This window comes from Rhopalosiphum maidis, chromosome 2 (assembly GCF_003676215.2).
Source record: "Rhopalosiphum maidis isolate BTI-1 chromosome 2, ASM367621v3, whole genome shotgun sequence".
Classification (NCBI taxonomy): Eukaryota; Metazoa; Arthropoda; class Insecta; order Hemiptera; family Aphididae; genus Rhopalosiphum; species Rhopalosiphum maidis.
The window spans coordinates 83,237,324-83,255,964 of NC_040878.1; the positions used below are offsets into that span (position 1 = coordinate 83,237,324).

The 18,641-nt window shown below is 26.2% G+C and overlaps 1 protein-coding gene across 1 annotated transcript; it reads left to right on the plus strand.

The window, feature by feature from the left end:
* Window positions 1–2,560: 2,560 nt before the first annotated feature.
* LOC113552369 (acyl-CoA-binding protein) lies at window positions 2,561–3,973 on the plus strand. The gene is made up of 3 exons (XM_026955235.1): window positions 2,561–2,747; window positions 3,195–3,309; window positions 3,386–3,973. Exons 1-3 carry the CDS (start codon window positions 2,745–2,747, stop codon window positions 3,526–3,528), a joined length of 261 nt encoding a protein of 86 aa, XP_026811036.1. The 5' UTR covers window positions 2,561–2,744; the 3' UTR covers window positions 3,529–3,973.
* The last annotated feature ends 14,668 nt before the right edge of the window (window positions 3,974–18,641 follow it).

An 18,641-nucleotide genomic window follows, 5' to 3' on the forward strand; every position in this document is an offset into this window, starting at 1 on the left:
ATTATAATAAACATTGTATTAAATTTTAAAGATTTTTTGGAAAGCCGAAAATTGCAATTGTCTGCAAATAGCTTAAAAAAGTAAAAATAATTAGAAAATTTAATCGTTAATAAATAAAACTAATATAATTAATATAAACATTTGTTGAAAATTTCAAGTATTTACAATGATTCGTTTTTGAATTACAGAAAAATAAAAAAATCGATTTTGTCAAAAAGTGGTTTTATGCGTAAATAAAAATTCTCGTTTTTCCGTTACTTTTTTAAGGTTTTTTCTGATGCTTTTAAAAACTACTGAAAATTGTTTACTTTCGACCCCCCAAAGTACTAATTAGATTTTATCTTTTCAAGGAGGGGCAGAAGTTAAAAATCAATTACTATTACTACTCCAAAACGCGATAACAGACACACAAAAAAAAACGCACATCATTGTAAAATCAATACATTCATCATTCCGTTCAGAATCTTAAAGGGGGAAGATTTATCTCTCTAATTTCCTCCGTAAATATACACCACTGACCACTGTGACATTATGTACTTAATAAATAAACTGAGAAAATATAGTTCATAGTATATTTGTATATTATCACAACTATACTCTACGTTTCTTCGTTTCTACATAATATAATATCTAATAATTAATAAAATAATATATAGAACATATTACATAGACAAATTGAGCTAGGTACGTATATAATCGCTGATCTTTTCATCACGCCCGAGTCCACACATTGATAGTTGCAATTGTAACAACTAACAATAATACAACATACTTTTAAAGAGAGACTGTCACTGCATGTAATCAATATTATTATAGTTATTACTAGACACTAGTTGATAATATAATGCGTCAAATTCCGATGTATGCATTATAGTGCAACACATTGTCAAAAGTACATAATAGTATAGTTGATGACACAACTGCATAAGTATGAATTTAGGTAACTTGATTATTTAGGTCTTACCTAAAATTGACTTATACTAATTAGTAGAATGTAAAATATTAGTGTATAAAAGTTAGTTTACTCTACTAATCGATGATCGGTTTGTTCTCATATAAAACGTAGGTTTGTAAAGGAGCACACACCGTACAAGGTACTCGATACACCTAGCTGGTGGTATCTATCGTTCAAAATTCATATTATCATTTCATTGTTTTGATTATTAAATATTGCTATAGAACAAGTTTTTTTTAATATTTATATAATCACGATTTAAAAAAAAATAGAAATGATCTAAATTTATCTTACACCGGATTTCCTATTAGATCCTACTATTATCATGTTTGTTAATCGGCACATAAAGTTATTTCTATAATAACAATAAGCCCAACTCTATTGTGTATTTAATTAAACCAATTGTTCGGAGTGTTTCTGATTTTACCATTTTGACCAGAAAAAGTCGTAAAATATTTTTTTAAAAATATGCCATGATTGCCACGTAAAAAATGTATTTAATATAATATTTAAACAATAGTTATTTAATTATTATAAATTAACGGGAAGAGCACTTGGAGGTCCGTAACACCAGCACCCCAAGTTGTGATTTTTTACACCAAAATTTCACAAGATTATGTAATCATTATTTAACGAAATGTAACCACAAAAACTTTTTTTGTAACTTACAAGAAAGTTCAGAATTTCAAACTTTAATTCCAGGTGCTGGCGTGACGTTACACCATAACCCCAGTACCTTTCAAAATTTATTCGATTGATTCGAAATTTTCACTAAATTTTGTAACCATTTTGTAACCATATGTAATCCAAAATTCGAGGTCCCTGACTTAACTCAAATCCCGTGAAAACCGTTTTAAGTAGACCGGGTTAGGTTCCTTGTAAGTTACAAAAAAAGTTTTTGTGGTTACATTTCGTTACATAATGATTACATGATCTTGTGAAATTTCGGTGTAAAAAATCACAACTTGGGGTGCTGGTGTGACGGACTTGGTAGGCATACAAAATCAGACATAAATCATTTAAATCAATACGAAATCAATAAACAGTGATAAAAAAAGAAAATATATTGATGATTTCGTCGAATCTCAATTCTCCATACATATTATTAATAGTCTTAAACGATCGTAAAATATAATATAATACCCAATTAATGTTTAATTTATTATAATTTTCTGTGTAGGTGAAATAACGGTTTCGGATGAATCGATGCAAAACGCAATAGACTCGATAATAATATTGTATACGATATCGAAATGGTATTAAATCGGCGAGCAGAGCACACACGCGTCTTGGCGAGGTACCTATATATAATAATAACGTAACATCCGTCTAACCGGTTAACCACCTAAATATATTATTTTTAAATTTATTACCCATACGTGTGTGTTTTAACCGGCGCTGGCGTGTGACCTTTTCTCGTTCCAATGTCAGAACACATCGTCCCCGACCAACACTCCACACATAAGCGAAGTATATACGAAACACGCTATAATGATATTCACGTACAACTCTCTACGATCGACGCCGCCGCCGCCGCCCCGCCACCACCGCCGATAGTGTATGCACTATAATACGTAGCAGGTACCGCAACCGTTATCAACCGTTATCACCAACCACTTGGCAGTCCACAATCGCTGTCCGACTTTCAAACTCTTCACTGCAGTTCGCCGTTCACAGACTTTGCTCACTTAGCTGTCAGTCACCGTCACAGATTCGTACTCCGCCAGACGTTTTGCTGACGTGCACTTCCGCCACCGATCATACCCATCATTTACCAGAAACCCGCACCATGGTAAGTGTCAGCGATAAATCGCATTTCGATCATATTATTTCGTTTATTTCGCTTCGACGATCGCCATGATACTAACAGGTTAATATTATTATGTAATATTCTATGAATAATGAATACAAAAACAACGTGTTCGTGAAGTTTAGTCTACGTTTACAAGCACCGTTTTTGACCTGTTGATTTTCGATTGTTGCATAATCTCGATGCTTTACCAAAGACACTTGTCATTATTTACATTGTTCATAGACCTTATACTAAATTACTTAGTTACTTAGGTCTATGACATAATTACATCTGTGATACGAAGTTGTGTCCCTGTTGTGTGTGTGTACAACATTAGTGAACACTACAAACAAGTTACTAACAAGTTTTTTACACTGTAAAATCTAAGATATATCCTAATAGCTTACTGATATAAACGTGCACATTTATAATTCTTTGTATTTGCAGTCTTTTGAAGAAGCAGTTGATAAGGTGAAGAACTTGAATCAAACTCCCAGCGACAGCAATTTGTTGGAACTCTATGCGCACTTCAAACAAGCAACAGTCGGCGATGTAAATACAGGTGAAAAGATTTGATACAAACATATACCTAGGTATTATGTGTAACGTTGTGTAACAATTTTTTATGTTTTACATAGCCAAACCTGGGTTTTTGGACTTCAAAGCAAAGGCCAAATGGGAAGCATGGAACTCAAAGAAGGGAATAAGCAGCGATGAGGCTAAAACAAAATATATTGAAATTGTCGATAAGCTTGTTGATGAAATCGGGCTCAAGGCTTAAACTTAATGGCTGAGATCATTAATCACACACATGCAACACAAACATTTACTTATAGAATTTACTTAATCTATTTAATTTAATAGGAATTGTAATAATGATTACAATTCTCACTATATTATATATAATTAAATGACCAAGCTTGTTTGGTCGCATTTTAAAGTGAGCTTTTAAGTTACACAGAAAGACTATTATTGACTTTTATGATCAACTTTGTTAATTTACATCACAGTAAAATTATTGTTAATTTATCTACTTAAATATTTAAGTATAATAATTTATGATCAATATTTACTTATTTACATATCACTGTAGATGAATAACTTTACAATTAATACCATTCTCAATGATATAAAATTATTTTTTTCATTAGTTTATGATTTACATGTTGTTTTTTTTTAAAAAAAAGAATTGTGCCTTAAATTAAAATATTAGTTTTATAAATTCAGTGATGTGTCTTTTTTATTTTTCCAAATTTTCATATTATATTATATCTTATAACTAAAATCTGGATTTTTAAGCTCTTAAAACTTAAAATAATATGCATGTATGCTTAGGAAAACCTTGAAATACACAATTAAAACACTCTTATTTTTTTTTATTAGTGCTCATATAATATATAATAATATCCAACGTTTTCTCAAAATTAAATAATACATTGAAAATAATTATTTTTTAGTTATGAAATAATATTTCTGCTCACTTTTTTGAACTAATAATAAAATAAATGTATTGATATTATAGCTAAAAGATAAAACAAAACAAAATAATTATATAAGCAAATAAGAACAAATAAATTATTATTATTCCTTTGGCAATTATTAAAAATTAAACACTGAACTTTATTGAAGTTTAGTAAAAATAAACTTAGTTTATTGATTATAGATAATATAAACTTAACAACTATATGGCATGTTATGACATTAGAGAATAAAAATATTTCTATAACAATCACTTTCCAATTGTAATTTAAGTTTGAAATTTAAAAAAATCTATAATCAACGATTATAATCAAACAAATACAATTTCTTGTTAACTAACGATAAAATAAATAAATATATAAACATTATATTATCACACTTTGATAAATTAACAACTAATTTATTGCAGTTGACATATTCTACAGTGAAAATAAAAACAAAAAATTTAGCAAAACATGTAACCTTACTTATAACAATTATAACCATATATTATTCTAGTTGAAAACGAAGGGTTTATATTATAGTCTATTGTAACATAATTTTAGTAATAATTAGATTATTATTATTATTGTGGGGTGTCAAGATCGTAAAATAGGTATCTACCATTAAATTATTGACTGGGTAGTGCAAGGGAGTTAAAAACTGTTGACACTTTAACAATGTTTTAGGATTTTCGCACTTACAATTCTAAGTAGGTGGGGACATTTATAACTTTAAATTCTTAATAGTTATTAATATTACTGAAATGTATAGATATATCAATAATTATTTAATTAAAATTATAGAACCAGATATTCAACAATTTATATTTTTTAGTAGTTATAACAACTAATATTATGTAATATAATTTTTTTAATATTAAATAATAATGAGGTGTCTAGTTAGGTACATGAAACCATAGTTTATAGACTGAAGTATTTATAATATTAATGATAATAGGTATCTCTTTTACAAAATATTAAACAGCATAGGTTAAATTTTTCAAATTTTCTATGATGTTTTTATGGTATACTTATGTATAAGTTTTGATCTCCCACAGTCCCACAGGATCAAAATATGTAATGATGAGTTCTTATTACACTTATTAACATTTTTACAGATAACTACATAATCTTAAATATTAAAATTTAATTTCATTATTATTGTTAATTTTTACTTGTAAGTAGGTATTTATATTAATAAACACATACCCAATAATATGTTTTACCAAATTTAAATTATTATGCAAGCAATATTATGGAAATAAAATGTTAACTTTTGAAACGCTTTAACTAATATGATGATTTATCATAAGTTTATCATAAATTATCAATTTATCTAATTTATTTATTTATTGTATTTGCAAATACACACTATATTTATTTCATTTTAAAGAAGAACTTGCACTGTACTTCACCTCCTCCTATCTATATTATAGTAGTTCATAATGTGGACTATGTACTATGTAATTACAGTATTTAAGACATTAATCTATTTAAGTTTATTGGTTAGTTAGGTATTAAGTTGGCTTTTTTTAATCCTGGCACTAGATGGCACTGTTGTATATAATTTTTTTTAATTTTTAATTTTTCTATCTACTGTCTGCGTCAATCAAAGGTTTTCGTTATGTTTGTGGCAAACTGACAGCCAATACAAAGGCACCTAACACGATGCTTCTTAGACTTGGAGAATGATCCAAAGATCTTTAAAATGAAAATCAATATTATAGTTTTTTTAATTTATAGTATACATTGCTTGAATTAAATTGGAAAAAGAATAGAAGGATAAAATGTGCGTACATGAAGATTTAGATGTGTTATTGATTAGCTTATAATAAAATTAAAATGAGTTAGCAAAAATATTATTAAAAAGAAAAGGGACTCACGTCGTCCGCCCTCAATTCGGGCATTGATATTGAATTATTTGAATAAGTGAATTATAAATTAAACGTAACGTAATTATAATAATATACATGGGCGTAAGTACCTAACTTGGAAATTTATTAGGGGGGCAAATATATAGTTACATTTACATATTAATATATTATTGGTTATTATTATATTAGTGTATTGCTTCTACTTGCTCCTAATTTATTCTAAGGGAGTGCAGGGGCGACCCTTCTACCCCTACCCCCAATTTACGCCTATGGTAATTTATATATATTAATAATATTATAATCAATTATAACCCTCCCCCCTAAATTGTTTGTATATATCCCCGTCCACCTTTATATATGTCAGGGAGCATACACACAGAACATACATGCAAATTATAATAGCCCCACCAAATTTAAAACTTAAATTGCGCCCATATGGCTGTGGCCTATCGGATATTTAAAAGGGTTAAGCTTCCTCTAGATACATAAGTTATTAAGTTATTCTTAGCTTTTAAACAGCTCCCGGGATTATAATATGTGGATCTTAAATATATAACGGTTACTATAAAAATTAAAAATAATTATTTCGTTCACCTTCTTTGACCTTTGGGCAACACTGTTAATGTTATCACTACAGTATATTCGTAACCCAATCGACATCCCGTAAATAGTCCCTGAATAGTACTGGATGAGCTGTCAAAGGTTAAGACATTAAAATATTATACTTTTTGAAATATTACGACCTATGTTTATGTATAAGAATGTAAGACCAAATTTAAAATTCAATAACTATGAATACGAAGAACATGAGGTAAATCACCAATAAAATTAACAACATTTTTATTATAATTTACGAGTAAAAATAATTAAAGCAAAAATAAGTTCTAGAATCTAGGCAATATAAAGTAATATAATGTCAATACTAAATACTATCAAAATACTAAGTACGATTAAGGATTAAAATAGATAGGTAATGCATAATTGATGTTGTCGAATAAAAATTTAACTTAAAAAAAAAATGAGTAGGTATTTTGTGAAATTAATCATACTCAACAATAATTGTAAATGATTATTTTTTTATTTGCTTTATTTTTATTGGATATCTAGTTATAAAATATATTTTAATTGGGTAAATGTATTATTGTTAAATTAATTTTAACTACTATTATATTATTGAACAAACACACATATATATATATATATTTATATATGGTCATATAACGTATTAAATAATTCAAATATTTAATTAAATATAGTACACTATATTAATTAAAATTAATGAATTTTAAATAATATATAATCCTAAACAACTTTAATCATTAGTTGATAACCAATCGTAGTTATATTTTTACCAACGTTTATTGCATGTATTGTAGATTGGTCATAACTCATAATATTATAAAACATATAATCATAAATATTTACTACCTATCTATAATTAAGTATTTTAAAAGATGGGCATCAAATATAATTAATAAATTAATTATTGTATATTTAGGTATACGTTGATTAAAAATTGATTACCTTATGACATTTGATTTTAGCTACTACAGTTAGTATCCATTGGTAACTAAAATTGACTTGAGAAATGTCTGATCGATATACTTAATATATATTTTTCTCTTTGACAGCGTAACTAGTGAAATTTGGGGACTAATAAAGAGTTAAATATTGGCTTTTGTAAAAGAAACACATTAAATGTTCTATAAAATATAAATTGTCGTTGTTAAAACTTGTGTAATCTTTATAGATCGATCTTTTACAATTCTGTAGATTTTAGATTTAAGTTACATTTATCTCGACTAAAAAGAATATTTCGTTGAATGTCAGGCGCAATGTTACAAACTTTCATAGTTTCACGTTTGTTATTTTTAATTGTTGCGTACTTCATTAAATAATCGACTATCTTATTATACTGTTGTCGTAAAAATCTCAGATTTAATAATTTTATGATTAATCCTTCTTCTTCAAATACGTATTAAAGGTATCGTTTGCTATTATAATATAATATTGTTATTAAAATTATAATTGTAAAATTGTTTGACTATATGGAAGTGATTTTTAATAATTATTTTCATGAATTTACCTAAATTACGGTATACATTCCAATGTAGATGATGTTAGTTATAAATTATAATAATTAATAATCATAATAAATGTAGCTATTATGTCACTTTGACAGTATTTCAAATTGAGTTCAATTTTATCCTTGTTTTTGTGTAACATGTGTAATGTGTAGGTATATACAGTGATTAAAGGAACATATACAGTTTTACATTATTAAATTAATACTATAGACACTCGGTAGTAAGCATGGATTGAAAATACAACTAATTTCTATAAAGGGGCCGCTACACCAGCATTTGTTTTCTATGTTAATCTCCCACTGTATATAGGAACAAAAATACTCCGTATTTCTACGATTACGACTCTCTGGTTCATTTTAGTGCAAAGGCACCTATTATATATTTTATAAAGGAAAATATTTCCTGTGCATTGACTGGATAGATTTTTAATATTTACAATTTTGAATACATTATTAATGGTTAAAAATAATCGAAATTATCTTAAATTAAAACATGCTTATATTTATAAAAAAATGTAAATAGAAAAATCTATCCACGCAATGCATAGGAAATATTCTCCTTTATAAAATATATAATAGGTGCTTTTGCCCTAAACTGAACCAGAGAAACGTAATCGTGGAAATACGGAGTATCTTTTGTCCTATATACAGTGGGAGATAGACAGAGAAAACAAATGCTGGTGTAGCGGCCTCTTAAATGGTCTTTTATATAATCGATGTATTAACATTCACCAGTGTATTAACACCTGGTCTGCAGCCATCTAGTCATTTTTTACAGTACAGGAAAATTCACTCTCAATGAGCAGAGAAATCTTAAAAAATTTAATATAAACGATATTAATTTTGTGCATTTGTGCACATAGTAAATCATACGCAAACTGCGTTATTTTATACGATAAAAAATGTTATATGATTTTGTATATTTTATCATTGTAGTGGCTTTAATTATGTTTGCTATGAACAAATTGTAGTGTTGTTTGAACGTGTGAATTTTAATTTATCTGTCGATTCCTTCTTAGAAATGTTATAAAAAAAAAAATTCAGTGCAAATATCCATCGAAAAATAAAGTAAAAAGTTTTAATTGGATTTTAAATTTTTAATGGACTAATACGGGATTAGTGCTCAAGTCAATAATTCAAATAAAATATAATGTTGTGTACATTAAGATGACTTCTGTGGGTAAATCGGAACGTCATCACAATTCCTGTTTTCCATGAGTTATCGTTTTAGACTAGAAGCACCAACATCACTATGCATTTTGGTCGTCAGAACCACTTATTGAGCTGGTATATTTATAAAGTTATGTTAACAAATTGTTTTCCATTTCTTGTTTTTTTCAATAAGATGACCACAGCTTAGTGATTCATATGGGTGGGTTTCATATAAAGATCATTATAATCGCCCATTAACTGAAACAATTTGTCATGAACCAGAAGCTTTTGAATGCACGATAGTGTCGAGTGAAATAATATATTATGCTTTTTTATAGATATATACTTATTGATATTTCGTCATAACTCATAGCTCAACTTTTAACACAATCATAATATTAGTATAATTAATTTTACAAATAAATGTATCCTATCGCTTTGAATTCGTTTTAAATGTTTCAAACATTTCGATGTCGTATCTATGTTGAGCAAAGCACAACGCTAGAATATTGTATATTATATTATTCTCCTTTTGGCAAGGTCGTGGCATAGGTTGGTCCGGTCAATAGCCGTGCAATAAAACCAGTATTTTCGACGATCCATTGCCTCAGTTACCTTATTATTATTCTCTCCTGTCAAACACTCTATATCAAAAGTTGTTCCTTATTTTGATGAATTGTGACGCAATATAAATATACTTTAAATTGCTTGCATTGTCAGAAGATATAAAATATTTCTTTTAATTCCTATAGTTTGAGTTGCAACATATACATTTTAATTTTATTAAATTAAAAACAATTAATACGAGTTTGTCATTACATGCAGTTTATATTTTTACATTCAAAATTTTTATATTTTTCATAACGCCTATTATAGTTTACACTTTGATTTACAATATATGGCATAAGCATCGTATAAATTCAGTATTTTTTTTGATTTTTATGATCTGTAGAAGTGTAGACTATAAAGTGATGAAAAATTTAAAAATAAGATTAATACTAATTATTATTTCAATAAAAACATCTACAAAAATTCAATAACACTTGCGTAATTCATCAAACAACAATAGTCTATAACTAACTCTGATAAATTGTTAAACTTTAACTTATCAATTAATGATATAAGTAAATGCTTATTTATAAATAATTTGTTTTGTTTTTTGGTATTATGCTTACATATAATATTATGCCATGTTACATAATAATCAATCATAATGTATAGGTAATAGTATATATAATGTATCTATGGTCGTAAAGAGTGTAAGTTTTTATATTCAATAACATAAATTAGTATTTACCTGCAGTAGTAGTCTATACATTTGAATCATATTTTATCAAAATACAATTTATCATCATACATTAAATTATTGCTTCCAGTTATTTTAACCGATATAGTTAAGAATCAAATTATGTACATGAATTATAATATTTATGTTATTAAAAAAATGATAAATAAGATACTAAAAATATTGTGTATAATAAAATTGAAAATCATGAAATTATTAGTGTCTATAATAAATGGACCAGTTTTTGCATGCCATTTTTATACATTAACCTGCTGATAAAACTTTTCTGACAGTATTTAAAAATAGGTACGCTTAATATTCGAGTGTATATATGAATTACGTAATTAATATTAATTTCAGAAATAAATATTTTTCAGAGTTACTTATTTGATCACTGTAGTAAATAAATTCTTCGTGATATTAATAATAAAGGCAGCTATAATGGACCCTGGCCACGAGACCAATCGGCAATCATATCTATGTATAGCTTCATTAAATGCTTATTTCACGTTTTCATAAAATAAGGACCATAATAAAGGACATTATCAAGGATAATTATGCTCTGTTAAATGTTTATGATTTGAATAACAATAGTTTAATATCTACCAATCGAGTGTAAAGTTAGACGTTTTTGGATTATTGATTTCTAATATAACTCTGATTTAGCGGATGCTCTTACAACCTTAACCCAAATTAAATAATTCATAAAGTTTGTTTGTGCATACGAATTCACATGTGATGATTTATCAGATACGTGTTTTTAATAAATATCTTGGTAAATCAAAATTAAATACTTCAATAGGTTATGAAGTTATGCACAAATACTTCAGGGTCTTAATTGTTTTGATTTAAAAAGAATTATGGAAATATTATATCCCTGTATTTATTCAATATTTATATTATTGCACAATTTTAATTAAATTTCAATTATGTTAAAAGTTTAATATTTAAATTACTTATCTATAAACAAATTTAATTATACAAATATTAATTATTTTTAAAATAGTTTATGTAAACCTATACAAATTAAAAAAATATTATATTATTAATTAATTAATTATCTATTTGAATAGTCATCAAAAAGTAGTTAAGTAAAAATGATATAACTACATTAACTTATAAAGTCATAATAGTAAATTAAGAACTAGGTATATAAACGGTAAAAATAAAGTCTGGTATTAAAATATCATACAGAAACATTAAACATTATACAACTTTATATTTAAATAGATAAATTAAAAAATTGAATAGCCTGCTTGTGTGATAATAATTAAATTTTGATTAAAAATGTCAACATAATTTATTATTAAGTCTAAACTATGCATGATATTTAATATTACTTATTGTAATATTCATGTAACTAATTAACTCCCTATAGAAGTATTAAGTATAGAACTATAGATATTGATTGAAAAAAAAGACGAAACTCGCTGTGCCATTAGTAGATTTTGAATGTACTACATTATTATGTATTGTGTAGGTATTACTTTAATAATGAGTATAATTGCGGATGTGTTAAATTAAATCAATGTATTTGAAAAAAAATTTTAGTAGAGACTGTGTGACTGCGTTTCACTGAGTTAGTCTATTTCTAAGGATATCTTATCAATATACTTAATTCTGTATAAAAATTAGTTTTTTTTTTGTGGGGAATAAGTTGAAATGTTGAACTAATTTTTACTAAGAACATCGAATATCTTAATCTTAATCAGATTTAATGTAATTAACTTATTAGTCAATAAAAACGTACTATGCGCAGAAATAACTAAAAATATAATTTGAAAATTTTATACCACGATTACCTAAAACTGAATTAATACTAAAGTGGTATTATTGTATCAAACATGTCAGCATGTGACTCATGTATCGTGTCAATGAACGCTTTCAGTGTTTTTCTCGAAACTAGAAAAATTTAAAAATCAGGATATTAATGAAATTAAAATATTGAAACGTCAATATTTTCTGAAAAATTAACTCTAAAAATTGACTATCTTCAATTTTTTTGAAAATAATTAAATAAAAAAATATATTTTTCATTTTTTTATTAAAACATAAAATAATTGTAGTTCTCGTCCCTGTAAATCTTATTAAAAAAACCAGAATTATGATATCTCCATTATTTCAAGAAATATCGCAATGAGTAAATTCTCACGGTACACTCTATATATCTATATTCAATTTTGAGCGGGGCAATAAATGTATCAACTTTACAAAGAAGCGTGTTTTTTTTTCTGTTTGAGTGTACTTTCATAGTTAGATTTTTGGAGTATGGGTGTCAAAAGTAAAAATTCTCAGTATTTTTTTTTTAATAATAATAATAACAATAAGGAAAACAAAAAATAAGTTAGCAAAAAACTAGAATTCTTACGCAAAATCAGTTTTTGGCACCAAAAAGAGGTTTTATTTAACTTAAATAATATTAAGAACTTACTATAATAAATGATTATAATTTATAATATTTTAACAATATTTTATTTTTATTAGCTACTAGTATAAACTATTATAGTTCAATAATTAATAATATTTTGTTAACCCATTTTTTCAATACATTATATATTATCAGTTCATTCAGTTGTATTTTATATAATTAGATCACGCTAAAATTTAATTTAATTTTGATAATCTAAAAATTATTTTATTTGAAATCTGTACCAAAAATGTTTATTAAAACCTATACAACATATAGAAACATCACACTTGCATCTACCTATTAAATGTGTATAATTAAAATATTTAAAAAGTTCTTATATATTTATCTACTATTAAATCTACATCAATATAATAGCTTCTTGTAATTTTCTTGTAAGTTATAGTGGAAGCCAAAATTAATTATTCTGACAAATAATCGATCAAAAATTTTAGAAATATAAACACATAATATTGGCATATGGAAATCTTAAACTGGGCAGAGAAAGGAGAATATTTTTTAGTCCTTAGTATTAAAAAGAAAATTAATATTTATATTTATGTATATGTAATATGTATAATATAATTTAATAATAATTTCAAGTTAAATTGTTTTTGAATGAAGAAATTCAGGCAGACGTTTTAATATAAATTGAATTTTTTTTTTGTCTATCTTACAATAAAGTTTTTATAATACATTTGACAAATGAGTTTATACAATGATGCCGGATAGTACTTTTATTTATATAAATCGAAATTTCAAACCGGTTTGGTTTATATTTAAACAAAAATAATTCTATATTAAATACATTTTTTACACGTATATCTTATATTAATTACTTTGTATAATAAACTAAATTCATTTAACTACACTTGTTTTTAAATAAGATTATTTTATATTTGAATTCAATTTATATGTTTATGCATATTTGATTGTCATATATTTAAATTTTAAGTTATGATAGACATAAATATATATATAAGGAAATAATATTGCTAACAGTTTTAAATTGTTTTTACTACCTATTTTTTTTCTTACGGATAATATAAAAATATATTAAAGGAAATTGAAAATGAAATGAGATGATTAATTAAATATAAACAATAATGTAATATAATACTGTTATTATCATAAGAATTGTATTAAACTATAACTTTATCAATTAAGATATTCAAATTAAAATAATACGTTTACATTTTTATTTTATAAAACTTTATTTTAATTTAGTAAGAATTTATTTTTAAATAACTAAGTATATCCTGTGCATTATTTTGTAAGATTTAAAATTTATTTTTTAACAATAAGTTCTGAGAAAAGTTATAATATAAAGAAATAATTTATTAAGAAGTAAAAATTAACGAATATTTTAACAGCCAACTAAAATAAGTATTTTATTTCCCAATTCTATAAAATAACGATATAAATATATATTGACTAATTTTAATAAATAATAATTATTTTGCAATTAGGCAATTGTACACAACTGTAATATAAAGTGGTCTTTAGAATTGACTCATTGAATGACTAATTTTTATTATTTTTATTATTATTGTTATTATTGATTAAATATTTTGTTGAAAAAAAAAGGTCTTGGGAATATAATTTATGTATGTTGTACTGTTATTGGTTTTATAAAATACAATTACCGTGATCGTATTGTGGTTAAACGCTATGCAAAAATTAAAAGGAATATCGCAATGTATAATTTTTCTTGGAAACCTAAGACACATAATATAATGTTTTCATACGGTCTATCATAACTCATAAGTAATTTAATAATCGTATAATAAAATGATGTTTAATTCCCACTTTTGGTACCTACTCGATAGCGAAATCGATTTAAGTACAAAGAACACACAGGGAGTTTTTTAAATCGCTCGCAAAACAGTCGATATAGTAGGTACACTCGACAAATCATGTGTGTGATAAATATAAGATAGGATCAGAAATAATAATAGGAGGTACTCATAGCACTTTAGTAATTGGGAGGTGAAAATAAAATACAAAAAGTGTTTTAGATGTACAAATACACAATATAACCGGACGCTCCCCCGAATGCCATGCACAATTATTTATCTGTGATAACGATGGTGTCAAAATCTGTCCATATAATAATATAGGTACTTACTATAAATTTTACTGCAGACACGGAGTGTATACGGTGTACACATTCACTTATATTTGCAATTTTAATGGCTTTATAGTGGTATTGGTAATAAATTAATGGAATCAAAAACCGCAAGCAATTCCAAACCAGTCGTCCGGACCAAAGGCATTTGTTTTTATTGTTGCCAGGCATTCTTAATCAGTGAGTTAAGTACGGCACACGCGGAATCAAGGCCTTCGGACGCCCGTGCCAATGTTTTATACAATTATTATACGGTTTGACTGTATGAATTATTCTATTTATTGTGTTCTTCTTCTACAGTGTCACGACCTAGACAATCGTCTACAATGCGCGAAGCGCGAGATCGATTTTACTAGGTTATACTATAGATAGGTACAACCCATCATAATGTTTGTATATGAAGCGCCACCTTGGTGGAATTGTTTATCAAACACCGAACGTATACAACTGCACTTCAACAATTCGACGCGTGTTATGGATGACCAATACTAATAAAGTATAATAAACGATCATAAATAAAAATGGTGCAGTTTACATTACATTATAGTAAACCATAATCAATTCCGAGCTTGAACAGAATTTATTGCAGTAAATAGGTATTATTGAATTTACGATGGACAGTAAAAAGACGGCTAAGACATAAGTTAAATATTTATAATAATATATAAATATATTTTTATAATATTAATCTGTGACCACTTACCTGGAATTAAAAATAATTGCAATTGTACTTATAATTAATATTAATAGATAGATGGAACAAAGAAAAATATTTAACATACATTTACATGTTATAGGTTTTTTGCTTTGCATTGTACACGGAGAGAGAGAGAAAAGAACAGAAATTAAAATAATAATTTTATATTAACCGTTAAATGTCATCTTTAATAGGTATTTATTGTTTATGATTATTATGTTATGGAAGAAAAGCGTACCTAATGGAAACTATATGTGTGATTTCTATCCGTGCCAAATTCAAGTTTCTACATTATTTATATTGTGCAATTTTGTGCTAATGGACGCATAGGTATACGGCAAAGTGGCAAACGATAAATCTAACGGATTTCCTTGAAGGTATGATAATATTATGTGAGATGTTTCAGGCTTGGATCTTATGTAAATATTATACAAAACCTAATGCGGGATTAGAAAAATTTAATAATCATTGAGTTGATTTTAAATTTAATTTTTGTTTTCACGAAAAAAATTGATAAATGTTTGACATCTAATCTCGTGCTTATATATTATACAAAACCATTAAGAATGTCATTAAAAGTATAGTAATAAAATCTAAAATATCTTGAAAGTCATTGTAACTGGTAGTTTACGTAAATAACGTATTATCACTAAACATTTAAACAAATTATATTATATAATTAATGACGAATAAAAATAATATAAAGTTATTTGAATCAGTGAACCAAAATAAAAACTAATTATTATAAGAAAGAGGTTATGAATCGCACCAATTTATACTACTTATAATGCATTTAAGAGCATTTTTACGTTTAAGTTTGAAGTTTATTTATAAATATTGTTCGTTTTAAAACATAACATAATTTTAATCGTTACTGTCATTTTTTATTTTTTATTTATTAACTCAAGCTTAATAATAGGGTTACAATGTATTTACCATCTAATAGTATACATTCTCAGTAATTTACAAGTTACAAATTATTATATTAATATGTTTTTTTTTTTAAGAAGGTTGTACTATTTTTATAATATATACCAACTCGTATTCATTTTTTTTTAATTCCTTGCAACCTGTTCAACGATATGTCAAACACGTTTCTCAGACATATAACAAAATGTAATGTGTATTTATACTTATGTAAATACAATTGTCTTCGTCGTTGGTTTCTTTAATACTTCTTACTAGATGCGTATCGGAAATTGTTGTCTTGAAGACTTGAACGATATTTGAACCCATAAACGATATTTTATCATTTCTGCAGTAAATTATTTTTAAATACAATTTTTCTTATTTAAAAATGGACATACACACACAATTTATTATGCAAATGTATACTTGCATACATGTTCATAACTGCCTTTTTTTTCATATTGACCGATTTTAAATATTTCTCTATCGTTCCGATCACACACGATTACACGAGTGACTTATGATATATTTGATGAGAAGGGCGAGGCTCATTGCAAACACTGAATAACGTGATATAAACAACAATTACTGAATTATATTATTGTAATGTTATGATCTATAGGAGTTAAGTGGTCGTTGTTGGACTCTGACCAACCATCGGAAATTATAAACGTGTAATATTATGCCGTGTCGCGTAGGATCTGTTTAAATATCGTCAGATGAGTTTTCAAATACATAATAACACAGCCCAGGTTCACTGGCCAAGACCATGACAATTGAATTATCCGTCGCTTATGCATACCATTTATTTTTAATACAAATATTCGTCCGGACAAGATGAAACCAATGATCTTTTTAACATATTATTACGCGTGTTTAATAATAGGACAGCGTTACAACGACCTGCTGTAATGGGATAGGAGGGAAATAACGAGATTTACAAAAGTTATTGTGAGAGAAAATTGCTGACATGTATGTGTCAAAAATGTAATATTTTTATTAAAAATTGAACGATAAAAAATATGCACTCGTGTAAAAAAATGATAATTTAAAATATTAGATTACCTCTAGTAAAACTTGAATACAAAAACGAATATCTATAATATAAATTACACGCTTTTGAATTCAAAATTCCTTACAAAATTCCTACATTGAAACACTTTTGTTTAGTTATTTACAAAAGAAAATATGTTAATTAATTAACACGACAAACTTACATAATAATAACGCACTCTATAGTCTATACGCAACAAATGATAGAAAAGAAATGTGCGATTAAAAATCTATATAAAAATCACTACTGGGATATTAACATGGGCATCTGAAATTGGACGAAAGGAATAATTAATAATATGTCAGATTCATAATTATAGTCGATTAAAGATTCAACGTTTTAATTGAATTGTAATATATGAAATCGAAAAAGTGCATTGATTAATCACCAGGTAATTGCTTGAAATTGTATAAAAGAGTAAAACCTTAAAAAATATTAATTTATCATAATGCATATATTTTTATTCCATTTTTATGTTTAACATCAATCTTAGACATTACTCGGAGGATAGTGCATTACAGGCACCTATTTTAATATAATTGTAAATTGTCGTAACAGATTCGAGTTGTGTATGCACGATGTAGAATGTCTGCATATTTACCTATTACTAATACATTGATTATAAGCTATAACTTATAAGTTTGTATCTTGAATTCTTGACTCATGACTTATGAGTTGCGTGTGTATTATAGTCATGTTGAATGTGTGTAATGATAAAATAACTTTTTATCAAACCTAACACCACTCTTGCAAGCAACACGACTCACCAGTTTTTTTTATTAGTATACTTATTTTTTTCGTCAATTTTTATACACACCGATAAACATAAACAAGTAGTTCAA